At 41.4% G+C, this 24,102-nt stretch overlaps 1 protein-coding gene across 3 annotated transcripts in view; it reads right to left on the bottom strand.

Annotated features, from left to right (window-relative positions):
- brd4 (bromodomain containing 4) overlaps positions 1–24,102 on the bottom strand; it is a 32,530-nt gene that overhangs the window by 6,029 nt on the left and 2,399 nt on the right. Inside the window, exons 1-10 of one of the 3 annotated variants that reach the window (XM_069674803.1) lie at positions 15,310–15,960; positions 3,533–3,926; positions 3,018–3,155; positions 2,788–2,923; positions 2,371–2,711; positions 1,814–2,203; positions 1,590–1,718; positions 862–1,092; positions 543–769; positions 1–332 (exon numbers count right to left, since the gene is read on the bottom strand). In XM_069674803.1, coding sequence (XP_069530904.1) covers positions 1–332; positions 543–769; positions 862–1,092; positions 1,590–1,718; positions 1,814–2,203; positions 2,371–2,711; positions 2,788–2,923; positions 3,018–3,155; positions 3,533–3,926; positions 15,310–15,407 — 2,416 coding nt within the window. In that variant the 5' untranslated portion in view covers positions 15,408–15,960. Of the gene's footprint in view, positions 333–542; positions 770–861; positions 1,093–1,589; positions 1,719–1,813; positions 2,204–2,370; positions 2,712–2,787; positions 2,924–3,017; positions 3,156–3,532; positions 3,927–15,309; positions 15,961–24,102 lie in introns of those variants that run through there. The other 2 variants (XM_069674804.1, XM_069674805.1) reach the window with 2 other exon arrangements.

The following is a 24,102-nucleotide window of genomic DNA, read 5'->3' as shown; positions in this document are numbered from 1 at the left end:
CTGCAGTCTTTTTCTTCTTGCGGAGACAGGAAGACACATATCTCTCGAGCTCGCGTAGAGTAGAAGGCTTTAGTGTCTCAAAGTCAATCTCGATCTCGTCTGGGTTTGAATTCTTAAGTGAAGGCTCTCTGGACTGGATGATATGCACTACACGGCCGAGCTTGTCTCCGGGAAGCTTGTTGATGTCCAAGCTTAGCTGCCTCTTCTCCTCATAAGTCATGGGCTTGCACTTTTCTCCTGTTGCTGATGACCCAGCAGCCCCTAGTTCTTCTTCTAGGCTGGGAACCGGCTGTAGGTTGGAGGGATGATTGTTTTTCATCCCTTCCTTTTTACTACAAAAGGCAAAACAGAAATCTGTTATAATGTGTAAATAAGCCTCTAGTTATTCCTTTATCCTTCTAGAAACAAACCCTTCAGTGTTTTGCAACTTAACACAGATTTTAACATTTACAGAGAATGCTTTATTGAGCAATTCAAAAAAAGAGCATTTACAGAATTTACACTCATCCATGGCGGTCAGTTTGAGCACGTGTAACACCCACCTGGGTTTCTTCTTGGATACCTCTTTGTTGTTATTGTTACTGGTCTTTGTCTTCTTGGACAGCTGAGAAACAGGTGTAGCATCCTGGATTTCTTCTAAAAGGCCAGCAATGCTTCCTTTCTTCTTATGCTTTTCTTTTTTCTTCTCCTTTTTTTCCTTCTCTTTTCTCTTTGGTTTGCTGGCTTGTGGTTGGGAAAGGGCAGCCAGCTGCTCGTGGACAGCCTTCAACTGTATCGAGAGAAGAGGTCGAATCTCAGCGATGGATAACAAGGAGTGGACGAGAAATTTGCTGCCGCCACCATACTAAGCTGCTCACTGACCTGTTCCTGAAGTTCAGCCAATCTCTGAGCTCTCTCCTCTTCAGAGTCATCTGTGGAAGACTCAGACTCCGAGGAAGAGTCACTGGAGCTGTCTGAAGATGAGGCGATGTGGGCAGGAGGAGGCTGGGGCTTCACAGGGGCGGGATGGTGAAGTGGAGGAGCTGGGGTTGAAACCAGAGGCTTGCTTTCGGGTTCATCTGGCATCTTGGCAAAGCGCATCTCGAAAACATCCTAAAACGAAAAAACAAAAAAGTCACATGTCAAACGTGGAAAGTAATTATTTCACGTATAAACCCAAAGTACATGACCAAACGATGAAATTACAACAAATTACAATTACTCAATCGTTTCTTCACCTTTTGAGTTACTTCATTGCTACATTGATCAAGCTCTTAGGCAGCATCCTGATGAAAGCATTTGTGGTTTACTGTAAATAATCAATGGAAAACACTCGGCTTTTGATATAAATACTGTGACATGTTTTAATTGTTGCTTCCTTATCTCTGAGAGTGAAGGTTTGCAACTTAGAAGACACATGTCTAAGATAAAAGTTGGTGTTTAAGACCAATGCATTAATAATATAATTTTGTGACACTAATCCCTGGGTGAAAAAATGATAGCTGATAATATACTTGTCTGTCAAAAAGACAGATTTTTGAATCTACATTAATGAACTGCCAGCCCTTTTTCAACTAAGCACCATTGTGTGCATTTTAGACTATATTTACCTGTAGCTTGCGTGCCATTGTTACCACCTCGTGGTCTGGTGGATTATACTTGTAGCAGTTAGAAAACATTAATCTAACATCAGCAGCAAACTCCTGGGGTTCCCGGTATTGTCTGTTCTCCAGTTTTACCTATGAAACAAATTAACAATATTATTATATTTATGCAATGACACAAAACCACTCTCCTATGTTTTATGATCCTGTTGACAAACTCCTAAACACACCTTGATGGTGCTGAGGTCCATTGGATGTTTAATAATGTCATGATAATCGTGTAGTCCGAGTGCATCCACGTCAACAGGTTTGTAGAATGGCCAGGCGTAAGCAGCGTGCTTCTTGGACAGCATGTCCCTAACCAGACTGGCGCAGTATCCCAGCTGATCCTGTGGCTTTGGGCTATGACCTCCACTTGGTCCGCTCAGTCCTATCCCTATGCCTATGCCTATTTGATGCTGGGAGTCTGGAGCATCCTTCTTTATTAGTTTCGTAGGTCGGGTACTCTCTCGCCTGGGTAGTGTCTTCCCAGATTTAGACTCTGCCGGTGAAGACTCACTCAGTTGGTCATTTGCTGTGGGCGTTGTAGTGTCTGCTTTCCTTTTCTGGCTCTTTCTTTGCTGGATAGAAGTAAATATACAGAAAGCAGAGAATTCGGCAAAAGGGCAAGGGAATTTGTAATTACAATGAGATGCCAAAATTCAAACACAGCTTTCTAATGCTCCCAAGCGTGGTCAGAAATGTGCCTGGCTGCCCAAGCCTATTTCTCTGTGTCAGACATACTCACTTTGGTCATAGTTATAGGGTTCTGCAGCATGGGGGCAGTGCTCTGGATGGATGCTGGGGGAAGGGAGGTCTGAGCAGGGGGAGGCACAGAAGTCATGATGGGAACTTGAGGAGCGCAGTCAGATTGGCCCAGGGAGTAGGGGGCTCCAAGCTGTGGCGCATGGCTGGATAACATTGGGGGCACGAGGGTCGGCAGGGCCTGCATCAAAGGCTGTGGAGGTAGTGAAGGCGGGCCCTGCACTGGTGCTCTGGTCTGCTGTGCTGCTGAGAGGTTTGACAGACCACGTGTTTGAGGAGTCGTGGACGATGCATCAATAATGGCCCCTGGTTTTAGACTCAGACCTACATGAGAGAACAAGATCATTTACATTCGGCTCCAACAAAATGCGTCTTGGATGTGAAGAGGTATGTCACATACCTGCATCCCTCCGCCCCCGGCCACGTCCCTTCCCTGTCATTACAACGATCTCTGTTTCTTCCTGAGGCATCTCTGTGACCTTTTGAAGAAAAGCCTTCTCCAGAGACTCAGCCATTAAAACGATGTCATCTCCAGGCTGCAGAGGGAGACAAATACTTTTAGATAAAGCAGAGGTATATGGCAATCATTGGTATTGATGATTAGAATGATTCCAGGAAACAACTATGTACCTTGTTGTATATGTAGCAGTTGGTAAACATTGTATTGAAGTCTTGGATACATTCTTGGGCATTCCGGTAGTAACTGTTCTCAAGCCTTTTCTTGATTGTTCCCATGTCCATTGGGTTTTTGATTATTGTGTAGTAGTCCTGAAAAGATTGCATATGAGGTAAAATGGTTTTCCACACTTTTCCCACATTTTATATTCATAGCAGATTCTTGGGACAAAAGCAGGTCTACCAATGTGTCAACTGATATAGAAACACTCTACTCTGCAAGAAAGACGTGTGATATGTTTTTGTGTGAAAACGTTTTTACATTACAACACAACAGTTGAATGAATGCAACAATTTAAAGTCTTCTGAAAGCAGGGAAACGAGCCCTGTAGCTCAAACAATGTTGTGTGTTTTTTGCAGAGAAGAGAAGGAGGCCGGTACAGCTGGTATATGTAGATGCGTAGAGCCCTGTGATAATTTGTATGTTGCCTAATGTGTCCATAAGAGTTGAGGTACTTGCCAGTACTTACAGGTAAATTAAGTTTGACTGCATCCACTGGTAAATGAAAGGGCCAGGCAAACTGGTGCTTCCAGAGGGCCTTCACCACCATCTTGAGCAGGTATTGCAGCTGATTGGTCTGGCGCTTTGGCCTGCTGGGATTGATATACTCTGGAGGTGCGGGGTTGCCCATCGACTGGGCATGCCCCTGGCTGCTGCCGCTGCTGCTGCCCGACATCTGCGCTGCATCCAGGCCGTCCCCCATTCTAACAGGGTTGGGCTTGGGCTCGGGCCCCGGAGCGGGAGCTGGAGCTGGAGCAGGGGCAGGGGTAGTGGTGTTGGCAGGACACCAGTTCAGTCTTGGCCCCGGCACAGACTCCACTGACAGAGCACCGCTGATCCCATTGCACTCCTCGCTGGACTCTCTGAAAAGAGAAAAAAATGGCACACTGTAATTAGCATGTCTATAAAAACAATCTTCGGTAGTATTTCACTGTAATGTGTCCATGTTGGATGGACAGTATGCTATCAAGTTTGAAAACAAGAAAAAACTCTCACTCCTTACTACGAGAGCCTCACTACATAGATAGTTACTGGATAAAACATTTTCACGTTCAGGGACGTTGCTTCAATTTGATGAACAATGTCTAAAAGTGCAAATTGATTTTTTTTATCTTGGATCATTACTGTAAAAAAGTACTCTGAGCTCCTGTTGTTCATAGTAGTAATATAAAAGTTCTATTCAGACACAAATAAGATGTTAACAGGAGCGCTGGTTTAGCTCAGTTTGAAGGGCAGGCGACCCACGTACATGGACTACAGTCATCGATGCACTGATCGCAGACTCGACTCCTGTTCTGCCGATCATTTGGTGCATGTCATCCTCCACTCTCTACTCCCCACAATTCCTGTCTCTCTTCAGCTATTCCATCAAATAAAAGGCAAAAAGCCCCCCAAAAAACACCTGTCTGCTGTAAAGTGTTTCTTGAGTCTGTGGCAACTACAGCAGCAGCAGGACTAATACTACAAATCAGGTATAGTATGACGAGAACTCAGACTGTATTTGGAGGCCATTTGTATCGCTTAGCCCAAGCCCAAAATTTAACAAAGCTCTCTTGCTGACTTCGGTTAGCTTTGAAAGGAGGCATCTGAAAATGTCAGTAACTGTAGAAACCAACAATCCCGCTTTTAGCAGCAAGAGGCGAAGTGTGCAGAGGTTACAAAGTAGATAAGGTTTAAACTTCTCTCACAGGCAATCTTTCATTCCTTACACAGGTCCCTCTGGCTCATTTCTCTGTCAAGGAGAAGGGGAGTCTAAAAGTGTACATATTATTATATGTAATGTAATGTAGGACATTCACATGTGAATACATTTAATACAGCCCTTGCAAATTAGGTTTAAACAGTCTTGAATAAGCCTGTCATGTCTACGTGAAGCTCTCTGTATTTGACAGTATACCAGTTAGCAGAGACCGACGCGGGCGCATAGTGTTGCGGTATCGGTTTGCCAGAGTGGGGAGTGCACTTTTATTGACAGAAAGAAACTCTGCATATAGAGGAAGAATTACTGGCAAAAGAAGAAAGCAATCAACAGTGTGGAAAGCACACATAACCACTGGTGAAGCTTTTCTTTGTTGCAGAGAACAGGAAGAAGAGATGGGAAGCATATATCATCAATATTTGTGTAAGCACTTTTACAACCACCGGGGGGAGACAAAAGTTATGCACTGCAAGTTTAAACAATGTTTGGCTCATTTCTATAGCTGTTTAGCAGCATTAGCACTTAAGCCTTCTGAAGTGGACAAACAACACACGGCATGAAGTAGCTCATGCCCCTTGTTATTTTCATTCACTGTACAGTTTCACTTGGTTTTAGGATGAACTCGTGGGATACATCATAGCATCACAAATCGGAAAACTCCCACTCTGCCTACTGATTCAAGTGATTTTAAATGGACAGTACTTATTATGTACTTATCCACTCTGCTTTTATACTACATGTCACATTCACCCTTTCACACACACATTCATACACTGATGGCAAAGGCCTAAGTGCCAGTCTCCAATCAGATCTATGTCCATTCATACCCGATGGCTGTGGCACCAGGAGCAATTTGGGGTTGCTTCGACATGTGACTGTAGCAGTGAGGAATCGAACCGCAAACCTTCCGATTGAGAGACGACTGACTCTACCACTGAGCCACAGCAGCCCCATTTTAAGCATTAACAGTGAGTTTGAAACATGGAGAACTGTGCATGCTACTAGATGTAAAAACTATCAGCTAAAATAAGTAAAGGGAGACAGCAGAATAAATGTTTTGACTTTATATAACATAATTATATAATTTCATGCCTACTTTGTATTAAAAAATATCATACACACATTCACACAAACATACTCAATGATCGCTCACAAAACAATCACAGGCATTTCATTATTACTTATATATATATATATTTTTTTTTAAATGAATAAATTGACATGTATTTATTCAAAATTATAACTGTAAAATCTTTCAGAGAGTGTTTCAGAGGAACAAATTGGCCTCTAACATGTGAGTGTGTGTTTTAGGAGATCTTTGTCTTCCCACTCTGTCTTAAGACCAGGGAGTGTTTTGGGATGTGGGCGAACATTGATAGATGGTGTGAGGGCTGGGGGGGGGGTAGCGTCATCTGGCAGCTGAGGGACTATGTGTTCCACCACTCAGTGCTCAGTCCTACATAATGTCCTATTCCAGGCAGCCAGGGACATCACATTCAAGATACACACAGAGGCTGTTCAGACAGCCACAAGGCCAAATAATGATCGAGAAATGCTTGACTAAAAATAGACTGGGGAACAAAAAATTTAATGGATGATACTGAATAACACTTATGACGTTTTGTATTCAAGCTTCTATAAAAAACAAGTACGTCTTCCAGTCTCGCAAGATGAAATCCACCCCCACAACGGGGCCTTTAAGATAAACCACTGAACACTGTATAGATCTGTGACTAGTCTTACTCTTGATGAGTCACTTTCTTAGAAGAGGGAAGCAGTTTGTACACCACATGATCGCTGCCTTGGCCTCCCCAAGGCACTAAAACGCAGTGGGGAATGTGACTAACTGACCAATATGTTGAATGACAACACATGAAAAGAAACAGTACTAGCCAACACAGATGGTACTTTAGTGGCTGGAAGCAAAAGTAACTCACAAATAAGACAAAAATAAACAAGCACAGAAGTTGTCTAAGCCCAAGGCACGAATGTGCACACAACATCTATGGCTCTTTTCCAGCTCAATATAGCCAAACTTTAAAAGTGGATCGCATTACTGAATATGTAAAAAGACAAGTAACCACATGGCCGCTGTAGTTTTTTAATGAGTGGAAATTACAAATAAAAAAACACAGATAAGTGTTCATGATATTGTGACTATCGTCTTATTTCAGAGAGAGTCATTTCAGATGTAAAGGGTTGTTCAATTATGGGAAAAATCATAAACACAATTAGTCATCTCGGCTCGAGCTGGACTTCAAGTGACAACCTGGCTGAGAATTATGCTTCATTACATAGTTTTCATTTTAGTGGATGAGGGGACAGAAAATTAGGTGAGGCCAGCAGAGAATAGGGAAATGGTAGATGACTTTGATGGTAAAAAGGTAAAATATTTTCATTTTGGAAATAAGTTATAACAGATTTCACAAACAGAAGTTATGTTGCTCCATCACACAAGACGAAAACATTGGTGATCTGGATAAGAAGCTTAACATTTTGTGGTACTGTCTCAGACTGTTTGTTTTCCCTGTGCCGTTTGAAAAGTGATGTCCAATTGCCTGAATCTATTTTTGGACTTATAGGGGAGGGGCAAAATCTCAGTGCAGTCAGAGGGGACCCGGGATTTATAATACAAGTCAAAACTAGAGAGAATAAGGAATGTGGCACAATATTCTTTTTCTCTTGACCATTGGTCTTTCTTTCATCTATTACTCATTCAGTGTTTATCAAACTCGGCACCGACAAATTTGGAACGATGTTCGAGCGCTGCTTGGAAGGAGATGGGCAGAATTGGTAGCTGAGATGACAAGGAGTCGCAGAAGTTACCGACGGAGCATAGCATCGTGCCGGAAAGGGGTAGGAGATTAGTGTGTCCACACAGATTTTGTGTTCCCATCAATGCCGATCGGAGCGGCGGCGATTATTAACCGGGTCTACTGCAGAGTCATTTGACTCCTGTCTGAATGCCGATTGCAACCTTTCCCATTTTGCAAAAAAGCCGGGTGTTAGTTTGTTTTTTGACAAGTGGGAAAGTGGCTTAAGATACCAAACCAGTGACAACGTTTCCACAGGTCATTTACAAATATATAAATGCCAGTAAGTGAACCCTGGGATCTACTGGAAGACAAACTAGTTCCCTCAAAAAGCACCTAGGCTGACCTAGGCTGAAAGACATCAAGATGTCAGTAAAATGTTTAAAAATCACCAAGAATCATTTGAAATATTCCATAATTTTTTAATAGTTTGAAGACAACATTTCTATTATATCTGATAGCAATGTTTTCAATGTGACACAAAGGCCATGCAAAGTTGTCCTCGATCAACAACGCAGTGAGAAATTTTGTTAAGTGTAAGACAAAACAAAAAAAGCTGACCTAGCAAAACCAGAAAGACAACATATGGACAAGTTATCAGGAAGTCTGGTAGAAAATACACTTACAAAACCTCCTGTCATTGCTAACTTGCCAAGCTTGACGTGACGGTATTGAATTTTGTGTTCCGCTGCTGCATCTCCTGATTTTTCTTCTGCAAACTTGAAACCTGACAGCATTCGGGTTCTACTGTTTTGTCTGTGCCTGTAAGTGAGTATCAGCTGCTCATCATTGACATAGTTGTGTACCAAACTGGAAGGCTGCTGACTAAATGGCTTGAGCTGTACAGAAGATGTTCAGGGAAATGTTGTGTCCAACTAAATCAAAACCTATGGTCGACACAGACGAGGCAACTGCTCTGAAAAGACCAGAGACACTGACAGGTTATGTATGAAAGGCAAGCATGACAAAAAGACACATCTAAAGCACTAATAGCACAGAAGCCAGTTCTACAACAGGTCTTCCATAAAGACATAATCAAAACATAACCACAAAATGAGCCTCGTCCAGTAGGCCTATACTGCTGCATGCAGCACAATAACAGGGAACTGTCAACTGTATTCAAGCATTCAAACTAAGACAAGTCTAAGCAAACTTCTGGGAAAAATCAGGTCAAACTCTGCCAAAAAAAACTCTGCCAAAGTCTCTTGTTGCCCGTGTCTGTCTGATATTTATCTGCCCCTGTCTTTCATGCACAGAAAACACTGTTGCTCATGAAAAGCAAGATTTAGCTATCAGATTACACACTTTAATTATTTTGCAACATTCATCAAGGGCATGTGTTACAATGATGATAAATTATTAATGATGGCATTCGGTTAACCTTAGCCCACTATACTTGCCAAATACCTGTTTGATGAGATACTCTTTAAAAGAACCGACAAACTATCAAACTTGCTAGATTGCTGCACTGATAGTTTCAGAAGACTGTCTGTCCTATGATGGGGTATCGTGAAGCCATTGCAGTTTGCACAAGTGACAAGCAACAGGTGGGCTCACGCTACAAGACAATTTACAAAGATCCTTTGTCCGCCTTTGTCTTTTGACACTGGACCAAACCAACGGTCATATTGTGTGTGATTTTACACACTATCCAGCATTGCAGCAGGCATCACGCTTCACATCTGCCTCTGTACCTTTTGGGCAGAATGGTAAGGGCAGAATAACGGAGTATCAGTCCCAACTTGAATTGGTTATGCAAAAGGGAATAGAGATAAAATATAGTAGTACAAACTCCAGTGTGCCGTTTATTATTTTTGCTCTGTAAAAAATAACTTTGATGATATGCAAACAATGTGTTTTGTATTGAGTTACACTTCACTGAAACACAAAATGAGGGATCACAAATAGAGTTAGAGACAACAGGCAGTTGACCTCTTACCATTGCTTTAACTCTGTACAACATTCAAGCACAAGGGAATATTGTTTCATCATCAACATCAAGATTTGAAAATGTGCATGATGTGCGTCTTTTCACGAATACATAGGTACACAGCCTTCTCTATCATTTTCTGTCAGATCCAGATGGAGCCGACACTCTAGGCAGAGCCACTCTTGCAAAGTCTCACAGACTGGAAGTGCATCAATGTTGCAGGGTTATGTGAGGACAGTCTACTGTAGGCATGGATATATGTGAGCTTTCATCAAAACATTCCCAGGGGGAAACAAGTCTCCGCTTTAGGAACAAACTCGTGAGATAACGGCTCGGTCAGTGCATTTCTGTTTTCATTTCCACTGCAGTCGTTTGGTTTGTGATGTCTTGATCTTTCCCCCATTACTAAACAAAAACCCAATAAACATGGCCACGGTTAAAGTAAATAGCATTAGAAAAGAACAACTGATGTTGAATTCATATTTAGAAAGGCAACCTGCTTAGCCTGTTTTTTTCTGCTTCCCATAGTAAGTAAAACACTATGAACATTTTAACAACCAGGAGTTTCAGTTCCTCTATTTTTTTTGCTTGACAATAGTAAAACAAGTTACTTTCATTAACACATTAATGCCATGAAAAAATTCTGGTCCTCAAATTAACATGAATGGGGGTGCAACTTTTCAGTATTGATTAATGTGTTGATCCTTTTTTTTAAATTATGAAATCTAATAAACGTCAAAATGTTCTGTCAATCAAATGACTGATTAGTTGACTAATTATTATCCTAAGCCTTGGGTGGATCTTGCATTTTGTTTGTGCATGTACATTAGAGTGCGTATCTATCTGTCTACAAGAAAACACACGTCAGGTACCCTATGAAATTAACCTGCAGATGCTCCTGTTCAAAAAAGAGACCACTCGGGCTACACCTTGACACAGCATATTGCCCACCCTTCATACCACTACTGTCATGCATACACACTGAACACACACAGCTGTTCCTTCACTCCCTGATCCCCAGCTTCATGCAGCCGTAATAAACCAGGCAGAGATCCGCTCTCTACTGAGTAGAGTCATTTCAACGATAGATATTACATGTAGATAAATGCAAGACGAACCCCAGAGCTCAAGAGCAGGAACTTTTGAGGGCAGGAACTATGGCAACAGTTAAGAATGTTCTTCGAAAGTGAAGTATTTATCAAATTTAAGTTATTACTTTGTTTGAAAGTGATCACGTTCATAGTTAGAGACCCAAGTTAGTTAACTTAAGACTATCACTGAAGTAGTATTGTAGGTCTGTAAACATTTATATGATTTTTACTTTGAGTTATACTTGATGTTGATATCAGTAGTGTCATTATATTCAAGTTAATCACCTGTCAATATGATAAATTAGAATAAACCCCTCTAGGAGCAATGTAAGCATGTGTGACTAATCAAGTCTGCGGATGCCCTCTGATGCCCTCGGAGGTCAATCAAGAGGTCCACTTCCTGTTGCTGCATGTCCTACATTGCTCTGAGCTCTGGAATAACAGTTGACCTTTGACCTGGACATGCATCAACGCAGACTCCTGTGGAATGTTTTTTTGGAGAGGAAGTGGCTCTGGTTACTGGGGTGGGCAATGCACATCTAACACTAGGAAATGTTGTCCTGTGTGCAGCATCACAGTGACCGTCCAACATAGAAGGGGTAGTAAAAACATAATGGAAGGATGTCCCCCATTAATGTTTACTATTAATCATTCATGTATAGGGTGGGGGTTGATTTCAGCAGATTCCACTTGAGGCCCCCCAAGTGTTATAATGATGATTTTTTGTGTTTTTCTTACAAGCAAAGAAATAAATAATTCATGGAACCAGTGGAGAGTCCATGAACACCACTCCCTGCTTACTCACTGGCCTTTTCACTCTTTCATAAAACCACCTTCAACCCTTCTCCAGGGAGTGGCTTCCTTGATTGTTCACACTGATGCTCTTATTTGTTTGTCTGTCTGCACCATATACTGTATCGAAAGATGGATCATATGACCGCTCCCTAAAAGTGAAGACAAGACATTTTGTGCGCCCCCTGCTGACTGGCTGCAGTATAGGTCATAAAGCCTGCCTCCTCCATGTTAACAGATGGGACATGAGTCAAACTATAAAATCAAACTAGACGCCAAATACATTTTTCTCAAACATGGTTTCTGTCATTTTAGTAAGTTATTATCATGCTGATTTATGACCAAGTGCATTTTTAATTAGTTACTTGATGCTGTAAAAAGGATGATTGACAGCTCTGTTGACAAACATGGTTCCTGCAGCTGATCTGTTCCGGATTAGCAGAGTAGAGGACGAACGGCGAGAGGAAATGTCACTAAAACAATCTCTACAGTCATTGAAGTTTCCATGCCTGTGAACATTAACCTCAGACCAACACAAAGAAGCTGCTCTACTGTTAAGCACGCCAGCGTGTGGGATCTTTGCTTTTTTTTTTTTTTGGTAAGTTAAGTGTGTGTTTTGGTTAGCGGAAGTGGCTACGTGGCTACAGTGGCTACAGTGGCTACGGTGGCTACGGCTGCTCCACCCGCCAATATCTACTGCGCAACTCTGGCTCCAAATGACATCACCATCGCAAGATGGTAACGCCTATCACAGGGGCTATTTTGCCATCAGTTCCGTACAATGAGAGCATATGGAGATGTGTCTTCCATCGCAAGTATTTTCCCTGAAGATTGGTTAGAAGACTTATAACATGTAGGTTATGTTTTACAAACTCAAGTGGGTTCTGGATTCATTCAGTTCCAATAGGTAGAGCTTTTTGATTGTGTAGAATGTAAAAATTATGAAGGTAACCAATTAGGTGATAAATGCCAAAGGACCTTAAAGGACATCTCCCCTTACTGACTGTACATTAGATAAGTATAACATAAGGTGGATCACTAACGGGAATAAGACTGATCTAGGAAATATAAACCGTCAACGGTGTATTCCCATGACATCAATTAACAGAGTGTTTATAGCACATAGCGGCACTTTGCCACTCAAAGCAACTGGGATCAGAACCTTCAACAAGGGCAGACCACAACATATTTTCCATATGACAGGAACGCGTGGAAAAAGGTGGCCTTTCACAGCTGCATTGTCAGACAGAGCTTCTAACTCGTGTACAGAGAAAAGGAGCGGAGCGGGTGCCTAAGGAGTCAACTAGTGCCAAAGGTACCAGCCACACTAAAAATTTGGGACAATGGTCACCTAGAGACACTCTACTACAACCTTATTACAACATAAAGCTGATTATTGACTCAATGTGTCAAGGCATGTTATGCTCTCCAATGACAGTGATCTGTTGTCAAAAATGTTATCTTTACATTGTTTTCCATGCACATTGTGAATAACAACAGGGTGAGCTGGAGGACATTCTACAACCAGCCACAAAGTATCAGGTGAGGCAATCGGCATCACACCTTTACAGTTTACACTACTGCAACTTTTGCATAGGATGTAAAAGGGGTTGATCTGAACTGGACTTCAACAGTCATGTCATAAGGGCCCTCAACAGTTTTTTTAGGGCTCTTATGACATGACTATAAATCCACATTCACACATGAACTCCTGACAATTTCAGCAAATTCAGGTCCTGACATTTTCCGGAATTGCCTTTTACACATGTTCCACACAGAGGACGACCCACTCACACATCTCCAAATACTTGATGGGGTTAAGGTGAGGAGGGTGCCTGGGTAGAGCTGTTTTCCGGGTTTATATCACTACAACATGTATAAGGACATTTCCACAATACAAACGAAATAGTTGAAGACATAAGTATGAAGCAAATCTCCGCCAACGTAAGCCACATCACCCCACCCACTCAATCGCAAATGTTCCTGACTATTACCTGCTGCGTTCACACTTCGGCTCAACCCGACTTGTTGCGAACATTTTTCTAGGAAGCTGGCAGAAAAAAATTTCACATCAAGTCGGGTGATAAATCAGGCCGTTTGCGTTCACACATGCAGCCCACCTGGACAATGTCGGGACATTTTCAGTGTGCAGTGCATGTGTGAAAGTGGCTTCAGAGAGCAAGGGACAGACATTCTCAGACACACACCAAAACATAGCTGCAAAGTTTTCAGTTCATTCATATTAGGACCTGTGAAAAAGCATTATTAACGTTAGGCAAAATGCTGACTTTTATAGGTTAGATCCATATTTAGGAAAAATACACCGTATTCCACTTATCGCAGATGGTGCAAATAGGGCATTTTTGTTTTCGGCTCTCCCAGTTCTCTTGAGTCTGTGTTTTACTCATTAACTTCTGCAACAACATTACCATTATCACAAAACCCGAATCTGTTAGGTATGCCTTGGTATATGAACATAACGGAAACAAAGTTTACTCAAATTTACTTAAGTTATTAATCTTGAGAAGCCACAAATAGATATTACCTCATCATTGTTAATCCTGCAAACTGTTTACTTTACTAAGAAAATGTTATTTTACCATTCTTTTACTTTTCTTTCATAATAAATGCTATGCTAGAAGAAGAACAATAACTTCAGGGCAGTAGGGACATCTCTTTGGTCAACAAAAAAAAAGTTCATCACAGCTGCTTTAATCCTGTCTATTCAAAGATGCCCTGATGCAACTCCTAGCCTCCTCCATTCAAAATCACTTATGCATCTGCTGGAGTCCAAATCTATCATAAATTCAATTTTTAACAATAAAAGAGACAGTTTTACCACTATCTCAACACCTGAAGCTGCATAACAAAGAACACTTATGGAAACACCCTGCATGACTGTACAGAAATTATCATTTTCAAGGTGATGTATAAAATCAGCAAAATGACAAAGTCCTCACTTTTATCGCAATTTTAAAAAAGGAGTCTAAATACAGCCAAAGGAAACTTCCAGAACACAAAAAGCATGAAGCAGAGTTCACTTTTCTAACATTTTCCACATTGTATCGTGTGTGATTGGCATGTTGCTGAATTGTTTCAGTACCTCTGCAATCTTTTAAGAAAAACAAGGGTTGCCAAGGTTTCTATGGTAACAGTTCACTTCTTAACCTGTATTTTTATCCAGATGGTTCTAAATCCTAGTTCCTCCAGTGTCTTTTTAGACACAAGGAACACAAGGAAAGTACAATGCTGGGCTACCAGTAACACAAAATCTGTTTACTACTGTCATATGGGTAATCAAACAAAAATGCAAACATCTAAAAATATTTATTTATTTACCAGCATTCATCACAAGGTTGTAAACTTTTCCCCTAATTCCCCTAGTTTTGATTGCACTGACTGAATGAGTCAGTGCATGAGCTCACAAACTGACTCAAATAGACTAACCATGAGTCAGGCACATTGTAACAGGAAAAGGTATGAATCCTGCCAGCTCTTTCAGGCTGAACTTCCAGCTGGGGATAAGCAAGCCAAACCCTACCAGGAATTAGGAGACATTTCTACTACTGCGACACACACAACCCCCTTCTTCCTCTGTAGTACTCTCGCTTCCCCCACACCCCCCTCTCTCATCAGGAGGTAGGGGTATTGGTCCTGGCTGAAATCCGGACAACAATACTATTCTTAATACAATACAGAAGGCGTCTAAAAAGGTTTGTTATACTATGCCATATATAAGTAGATCTAGTGCCAACCACATGATTAACCCTAGAGCCATCAGTCCAGGTTGTCTGTAATTCAACCCTCTCTTCAGCTTTGTGACCATGTATTTCATCATTGCAATTTTGTATGTGTGACGGATAAATACTTAGATGTCGGAAACATTTCTGAAAACTGAGTCTATCTCATAAATAACATTACCTTTTCACAGAGACTGAATGTGCAATTTTTTCCAGAAGGGCGTCCAGTTTTTGAAAATCCAGCAAATCGTTTGACTTGGCATGCATCTTGTAATCCATTTATGAACTCCACTTAACAGAAACAGAGACCAAAAAAACAAAAAAGGATTACACTGAAGTTAGTTTTCCCTTTCTGTTCTCCAAAACACAGGAGGGATTTTTTCTTTACGCTCCAGTGTGTATCTAAAATCCCTCTGAACACGGTGAGTAATCCTCAGTGTGGTCCAAGTGGAGTTTGAGAGAGGCTGGAAGTTAAAGGGCTCAGCCTGGAAACAGTGGGTCCAGGCGGGGAGGAAAGGCTGAGGGAGCCTTCAGCCGGCAGGCTGTGTTAGCTGTGTGAACCGGTCCTCTCTCTACCCCATCCCCCTCTCAGCAGTACAACGGCCCAGTTGCCACAGGCTCTTCGCTCCATTGTGTGTCCTCTCCAGGGCCTCCCAAACTTAAATGGACACAAGACGCAAAAAAGAGGTGTACAAGGAGGAGAGGGGAAGGCGAGAGAGGGGAGAGAGGGCTCCGATAAGATCCAGGAGGAGCACTTTATTCCTCTAGCTTGCTCTCTCACCCTCTCTCCAGCACAGGCAGACCAGCATGCAGTTACTCAACAGTAAAAATGGCTCTGCTGCTTCCTCATTCAGGGGAGCTTCAGCCCACACACCCCTCCCTTTCTCTTACGCGCTTGCTCATTCCACCCCTCCTCTTTTCCCCATCAATAGCTTGAGGTCCTGCTCTCCTCTCTCTCCCACTCTCTGTTACACCTTTATCACCCCACCCCCTTCCTGTCTTTTCCTTCGTCCATTTCATCATGCCCCACCCCCACTGACTCTTCCCTCAGAGTGATCTTGTATATGCCTTCCCCCACCAATTTAAAGCCTTTCTTATCTGCACTCCAGCCTCTCCTCCACATTCATATTTTGGGTGGACAACTGGTCTGCTTCACTAATCAGATCTTAGAAAAAATCTGTTTAAAAATATACAATTATGGCAAAATTATGATCAAGTAATATCCATTAAATAGTAGTGATGCACCGATCAGGATTTTTAGGGCCGGTACCGATTTTTTAATAGTGAGATCAGCCGATCACCGATTTAAATGAATTTTTCCAACATTTGTAAGATTATAAAAATAATAACAGAGAGAGAAATTAATACATTATGACCTTAGTGTTTATCCGCCCTTGTACTTGATAACTGCCTTGTTGCTGTAGACCATTAATGCAAATAAACAAATACATAAGTTGAAACCTGTAGGCTCTGCAATCATGTTAAACAACAAGTAAATAGGGCTCTCTGTATCAACTGTGTCCACAAGAGACAGCTCTGAAACACTTAGCCTAATAATGTTAAGGATAACAATTGCAGAAAAATAGGAAATGATAACACCACCCAAACACGTGGAGAAGTATTCTGTGTTCATCCAGTTAAAAAACGACTTGTTTTAAGAACAAATGAACCCATTCTCTGAAAACAAACAATGTTCAGTTAGGCCTGTCACAACATGGTCGACCTTCAAGTGCAAACAAGGAACTTTAACAACTTTAACAATAGGCTCATGTGTGTATACCGCTGCAGTGGGTGATCTCACCTAGTTGTACTTCCGTTAATGACAGATTTATTTTTAACGATGATGGAGAAATATTAAGCCGTCCTTCGGTTTGATAAATTATAAAACTGAGTGCGATCTAGTAATTTGAAGTCATTCACAGCCCTGTCCCGTTGGTTGAGAGTGTGAATCTCTTTTTTTTTTTACAGTGTGTTAAACGGACCACCGTCTTTGGAGCCCGCCTGTGTCTGTAATCACTGCGGGTCACAGAGCGGTGGCGCTGCATCACCGGAGCAGGCTGCAGGATTTCCTCCTGGTAAAGCGAGTGCTTGCATCCGATGAGTGAATTTTGCTAACTTCTGATCTCTTCCCTGGGATAAATGTTGCCTGACCTCTAAACTTTGGCTCAAGTGGCACTGGTAATTCCAACAGAGCACGGGTTCAGCCTCAGAACATGGGATGGTTTCTGTCCGAGGCAAAGACTCAAAACCAAATAACATTCGCTCCTGCAGCCATCTCCCCTGCACAAGTGAGTGTTTTATTGGCTTCGCTGTCACTGAGGAAAAAAACTATCCGCTCGGTGTGGTGCGTGAATGTGGCTCAGTTTTTCGTCACGCAATTGGTCAGATTGATCGTGACTTTGAAAAGTGATCAGCTGATCACAGATCCCCTAATTAGAGCCCATATCGGCCGTTATTGATCGCTTCCGATCGGTCAGTGCATTCCTATTAAATCGATTTTTGTTTTGCTTTTGTACCACATTTTATAACCACAAATGCATAAAGACTTATTTCACTCTATCAACAAAATTAGTTGTTAGTGCACTGTGTAACCAAAAACCTGCGTGACTGCAATGAATGCACATTGTAAAGCTAAAGGTTAACTGATAAATAATCTGAAAGCAGGAGATAACAGAGGGCAGAGTATGGTCAAACTGGGGATATAAAGGAAACACTATCTGATGACTAACGGTGAGTGTGACAGAAAAGGTGCACAAGGTTGAGACCGCACACCGAGTCTTCTTGTAGAGGAGTAACCTCCAGTAATGAAGTTCTTTACTGTACAGTGACTGCACTGCACTTGAAGCAGATGGATTCCAAAATCTAAAAGCCACTCAACTTTTTTACCATCTGTAACTGCATGTGGAAAATAATACAAGCGATTATTATTTATATGCTACATAAGGTAAATATTTAAACTTTTAACAAAATACTGACATCCTTAAGGATGGTAAGTGCCTTCATTCTTATTCACATTTAGATGACTCATGGTCTTTCATGGTTTCCACTTTCAGGTTTTTAGTTCCCACAGTGAAACTACTAGTTGTCTTATGGTCATCCAAAGCATGTTTGCGTCATGCTGAACAAAACACTGCCTGGAATGTCATCTAGGAAAACGAAACAACTAGCCTCTTCAGCCTGTGTGTCTTGTGTAGTGAGCAAAGCTACCGGTTACATTAAATCAAGCTTCACCACTCAGCTACAGCAACACAACAAAAGTAGCAGTTTAATTTAAAGCTATTGTTATTTACCATGCTATTATTATGGCATTTCTATTTGGACCGCTCTTTAGTAAAATGAATAGCAATAGCTACATACAGGAAAACACTGTTTTATCAAAGAAAGAAATGTAACTTTATAGCCTTATGGTGGTGTAAGTTGAACAACTGGCTCACTTTACCCCAAAGCATTTGGCTCACTTTGCCCCAAAGCCACCTTATTGAGAGAAAACTTCAGGTTAGCCTTTGGCTGAAGGATTTATATGGTTTTAAACATTGTCAAATCACCAACATTTTTGACCCAGATAGTTACATACTTCATACTACATACTAAGTCCTTCTCCCATGTGTTTCTCCATCACTGCCAGAAAGAAATGATGGGTGCTTCCTGATCTTATGCTTAAATGACAGCTGCACAGAAACAGGAGGTGACTCACTTTGTCCGAATCACCCCTAATCTGTTTCATCTTTTCTACTGTCTCCAGTTTTTGTGCACCTCCTCTCCTCTATATGTTCTACATGTACGTGGTTAGCTGTTGACAAGTTGCTTGCAGACTACACTGATCATAGCTAACTTAATAGGGGTAGTAGACACTCTCCAAAAACACCCGCATTTGAAAGGTGGCGGGTGCTTAATTTCCAACCCTGTGGCCAGGTAAAGGGCAAGTAAGAATTTTGTACCCTTGTTAGAAAACAGAAAATGCTGCCTCAAAAATCTTGCAAAAAGGAACAGGGATATTTCTATGTAATGATGGTAGAAACAATGAACATAAGCCCTTTTTATACAGAGATTCCACATTATTCCAGCCTTGGTTCTGATTAGCGCCGTAAGGAAGCTCCGCTGTTACACTGGTATTGTTGTTTTAAACTGAACAAACAAATATCACTGTCCAAGTGTGTCCAAAAAAAGTGTCTCAAACAGCGATGTCCCCTTCTGCTGGCTCATCCATTTACATAGACGTCAGTTTCAAATCACTTCTATTACTTCCTCTGAAGTTCCCACTTCACTACACAGCGCAGGCATCCCTCTATTACGCCTCTGCACCTTCTATAATGAATAGTGAGTCAAAATAATGGCATAACAGTCCCGCCTTCAACTGGCTGTGTAAAAGGGGCTATAAGTTTACAAAACATCCAGGCAGAATAACGACTCAAGAGACAATCTCAAAGACAGAATTAATACACAGAATGAGAGCCCGTTTACTCTGGGCCTAACTTGCCTGACAATGCAGCCTTTTACACCTGTTGAAGTAACACTAGACTTTTTTTTATGTCAATAATATGAGAGAGCGAGAGAGAGGACAGTGAATAGTATTGGAAACAGGAGACGAGAAAGTGGGGATGAAACGCGGCAAAGGGCCGAGGGTGGGAGTCGAGCCCGGGGCCGCCACATCGAGGACTGTGGCCTCTGTATATGGCGCGCGATTTAACCGCTGAACTAAACCGGCACTACAAATTTATATAACTTCTTAAACAATTAACTACTGCATTGTCCAACAGAGTATATTAAACCAACAACATTATGTGTAAGTACTTACTATACATTACAAGAAGCAGGTTGACCACTGACCTCTAACCTCTCAATCAATATCTTATCTCTCTTGTGCATGCAATCTGGCACAAAACCTCACAGTTTCAAAATCAGTCAAAACGCCAAGAGATCAGGCAGGTAGAGAGCCAACCTGTGCACTGTATACTTTTCAGGACACTGGTGAGTAAACTGCACAATGTCTCTTTTCCCAAATGAAACAAGCAGCCGCTCATCTGAGCTGGAGCCAGACAGTGTCCTAATAGACCCACTTCACTGTCCACATGCCATATGCACCATTCCCAAAGACAATACAGCAGCTGCCAGAGTGACAAAGCTCCAACCTACAGCAATTCAGAGGAGGCCAAACCAATGGCTCTGTTACTGGAGGGGTGGGGGGAGGTCTTATTCAGACATGGGGGAGGAGGAAGGTATGACAGCAAAACTAAGGGGGGACACGAAGGAGAGGGTTTCCTTTAGTCTGGGGGGGTTGGGTCAGACAGAGAGGCAGTAGTGCACACAGAGATCAGACTGCAAGAAAGTCTATAGACACTTCATTTAATGACCAGAATACTTCATACAGCTGATATCTTCAGGGACCTGGAGTTGAAAAAAGCTTGTGTATTTCTTTATGTGTAATATTGTATAAAAAAACGTGTGGTAAAAAGAGGTACTGAGTAGTAATATCATATGTAACCTGGGTCCCGCCATAGTGACCTCTGAAATTCATGACAATCATGTAGATACAGACCCTAATACCTCTTTCCTGCTGAAGTCAGCGCGTTGACGCAGATTTTTCAGACCCAGGAAGACCCGCTAATAAATGCCGATTGTCCTTTTTCCATTGCCAGTGGAGTATACTCCTTTCCGTCTCTTTTCTGCTGCGTCACCGTCTGACGTCAAAAACACGCTGGAGACAGGTTGAGTAAACAGTGAAGACGTTACGGTGGTTAGGTCTTTACTGTATCTATTACTCATTCAGTCTATTTATCAAACTCTGCTGCAATAAATTTGGAATGATGTTGAGCGCTGTTGGACAGAGATGGCTGGAATTTGTAGCAGAGATGACAAGGAGTCGCACAAGTTACAGAAGGAGCATAGCATCATGCCGGAAAGGCGCAGGAGATTAGCGTGTTGACATGGGTTTTGTGTTCCCATCATTGCCGATCCGAGCAGAGGCGATAATTACCCGGGTCTATTGCAGAGTCATTTGACCCGGGTCAAAATGCCGATTGTATCCTTTCCCACTAAGCAAAAAAGCTGGGTGTTAGTGGGGTTTCTTACCAGTGGGAAAAGGGCTCTAGAAATCCAGCAATGTATTTTACACTGCGCACTAAACTCCAGTTTTTCTAGAGTAGTTTTGAGCTTTTATCGGGTAAACAGTGGAATTGACATTTTAATTGAAATACATATTTTAACCTTTTTCCAGTGCTACAATCGTAATATCAGATGCGAGCTGCATCAACAAAAACAGGAGAGACAGCTTTTAAGATATCAGATTTTAAAAGGTAAATCTTCTGAAATATCTACTATTCTAAAATCCTTTAGACATTGGCAGAAATGTAGTTGTCATGTATATATACATGACGACTTAAAGTGAATTTCTGCCATATATCTTGACATATATGTCTATCTGTCCCTGCAAGGCCTTTAATCACAATTTTTATAATAAAGTGTCAAAATGCGTAACAGAGTAAAGCATTTAGCAACACAAAGCACCAAAAGAAACCAATAACAAGATAAAGGGATTATTGTATGTACAATCACCAGGTGACCAACAACATGACACCCAAACGTATGATAATGTTGCTCCCTAAATCCTGCATGTGTAAAGAAGCAGCTCCTGGTCCAGACTCCTTTCATCTCACACCTAGACTATTGCAACCCGCCACTGGCTGGTGTGACTGCATGTTGCAGCAGCCCAGCTAGTCTTTAGCCTATCCAAGTGCTCCCACTTTACACTGTTCCTCCGCACTCTGCACCGGGCAACACTGGCTGATGGAATCTGATTTAAGATGCTGGTCATTTCTGCTCAAGCCCATCCTACATCTGAGACAAAGTCTAACTGTCTTAGTATGTCCTCTACGTTCTACTAATGCCAAATGACTTTTCATGAGCAGAATTGATGAATTACATACCCTGATTAAAACCAAGAGAAATTGAAATGCCTGGGCCGGACTTAAGGGACTTCCAGGAATTACTGAGTAAAATTTTTACTTATGCTCTTATCCATGCTGAACAAGACATGCTGTCGTATTATCATGCAGCCTGGCACGACTGAAAACAGGGGCATTCAAGATGCAATCAGGTCCAGTCCTTATAAACTAGCAACTGAGAGTACTTTACAGTTATTTATGTAATTTTACAAGGTACTCTATGTTCATCATTAATCAGCCCCGATAGGACTTATTAAAAACTATAATCATCTGCGGATCTGGGCTCCGATAGTGGCCATGGCTGTGCAGCCTCAGACGGGGACGTACATCGCGTGCATTCGCCTTTTTAATGGAGTCTCCATACGTGACATACAGGTAATGCAGGTACCTGGGATAATTAATGAAAGTTATTTATTCACAAATTATGATCATGATAAGGTGGTTGTTTATAGTATTGCATTATTAATGAATAAGACTATCGTTAACTTTCACTGCTTTTCTGCCGAGCTCATGCTGCTGTCTCTGTTTAGCTAGCAAGCTCGCTACAATTTGGCTAGCAGTGAGTGCAAGCCTAGCACAACTAATTGGATCATATCTGATCATTGGAGGAGCACTTTTGCTGAATATATAAGTTTGCGTGTGCAACTACAGAGGATACTCTTAACAACTGTTAGAAAATCATGAAATGCCACTCGTACTTGGAGACCGTGAGAGGGGTGGGTGGGGGCTAAACCTTTGCTGTACCGAGGAACAGCTGACAAGTGGTACGTGATTCATATTATATCTGACACGTTTCAGTTTATTTCTCCCCTCAAAAGTTATCTCTACAAGACAGGCAGGCAGGGAGGAAAATAAATCATTTAACTGTTACTTAGATTACGTACCAATTTGGCGTTCTCTCTTCTAAATAATCCAACCACGTAACGTCAACTGCCCATTCATGACATGAAATCACACTTTTTATGATCCCCCTCACTCCGGTAATGTGCACAAACACTAATAGTTTGTAAGAGTGGTATTTATAAATGTAACAGGACGCGCGGCATCTGGCCTGATATACGCCACGGAAGAGCGCATCGCCAGGTAAAGAAATCCAACATATTTCCAACGATGTAATCCAGCAGATCACACTTAAGGATACTTTCCGTACTTATTATCAAAGTCGAAGTGGCAGGCTGCTGTAGGAGTAAAGCACGTCACAGCGTCAACACAAACTGTTGTGAACAACAATGTGTAGGTAAAGTTAAAGGAAAAGAGCGAGAGACTGACGCAGGGGCGATACATTTGCTTTTTAAATGAGGTTCTTATGGTAACTTCTTTGATGCTACTTGCGTTGTGTCTGCTGAATTAGTGTTTCTGTTTTTTTCTACCAAATATATGCCAGAATGCTTCCATGATGATAATAACCATTAATTTGTAACTTTAGTAAAACTTTACTTTATCAGAAAGGTTTTATTAAACCAGCGACTTTAAAGAACAACTGCAGTATCATTTCAATTTAAGAATGATTAATAAAGTGCAACTTAAATCATTCATGTAGATTGAAATAAATATTAAATATATTAAAGTAAATAATAAAGTTTTGTATATATATATCTCTCTCTATAAATATATATATATATATATATTATCTATTTGATAGCCTATTAAGTTAATAGCTATATTGAATTGATTTACATGTTTCTTGTTTCTTATATTAGATGGCAGCTGGAGGAAACAGAGTCCCTGTATGGGACGAGGAAGGGCACAATGTGGGCACAACAATTTGAGTTTGATGTTCATTTGCAGATTATATTTTCTTTACTACTTATTTTATTTATTTCGGTATTCTATTTTTATTTTGTTATTTATTTGACATAGACTTTCAGTTCAACAGTTGTGTGTAAGGATATGTAATAAAGATAAAGATTGTTTATTTAAATTAGTTTCTTTTTTTGGGGGGGTAGGGAGATATCGGCCGATTAATCCGCTATCGGCTTTTTCCTTGTACAAACTATCGTTATTATAGCGGCCTTTAAAAATCCACTTTCGGT

The sequence above is a fragment of the Semicossyphus pulcher genome, unplaced genomic scaffold (genome assembly GCF_022749685.1).
Source record: "Semicossyphus pulcher isolate SPU_LCO1_2020_fin unplaced genomic scaffold, fSemPul1.0.p SCAF_23, whole genome shotgun sequence".
Classification (NCBI taxonomy): domain Eukaryota; kingdom Metazoa; phylum Chordata; class Actinopteri; order Labriformes; family Labridae; genus Semicossyphus; species Semicossyphus pulcher.
This window is presented reverse-complemented; position numbering and strand designations above follow the sequence as displayed.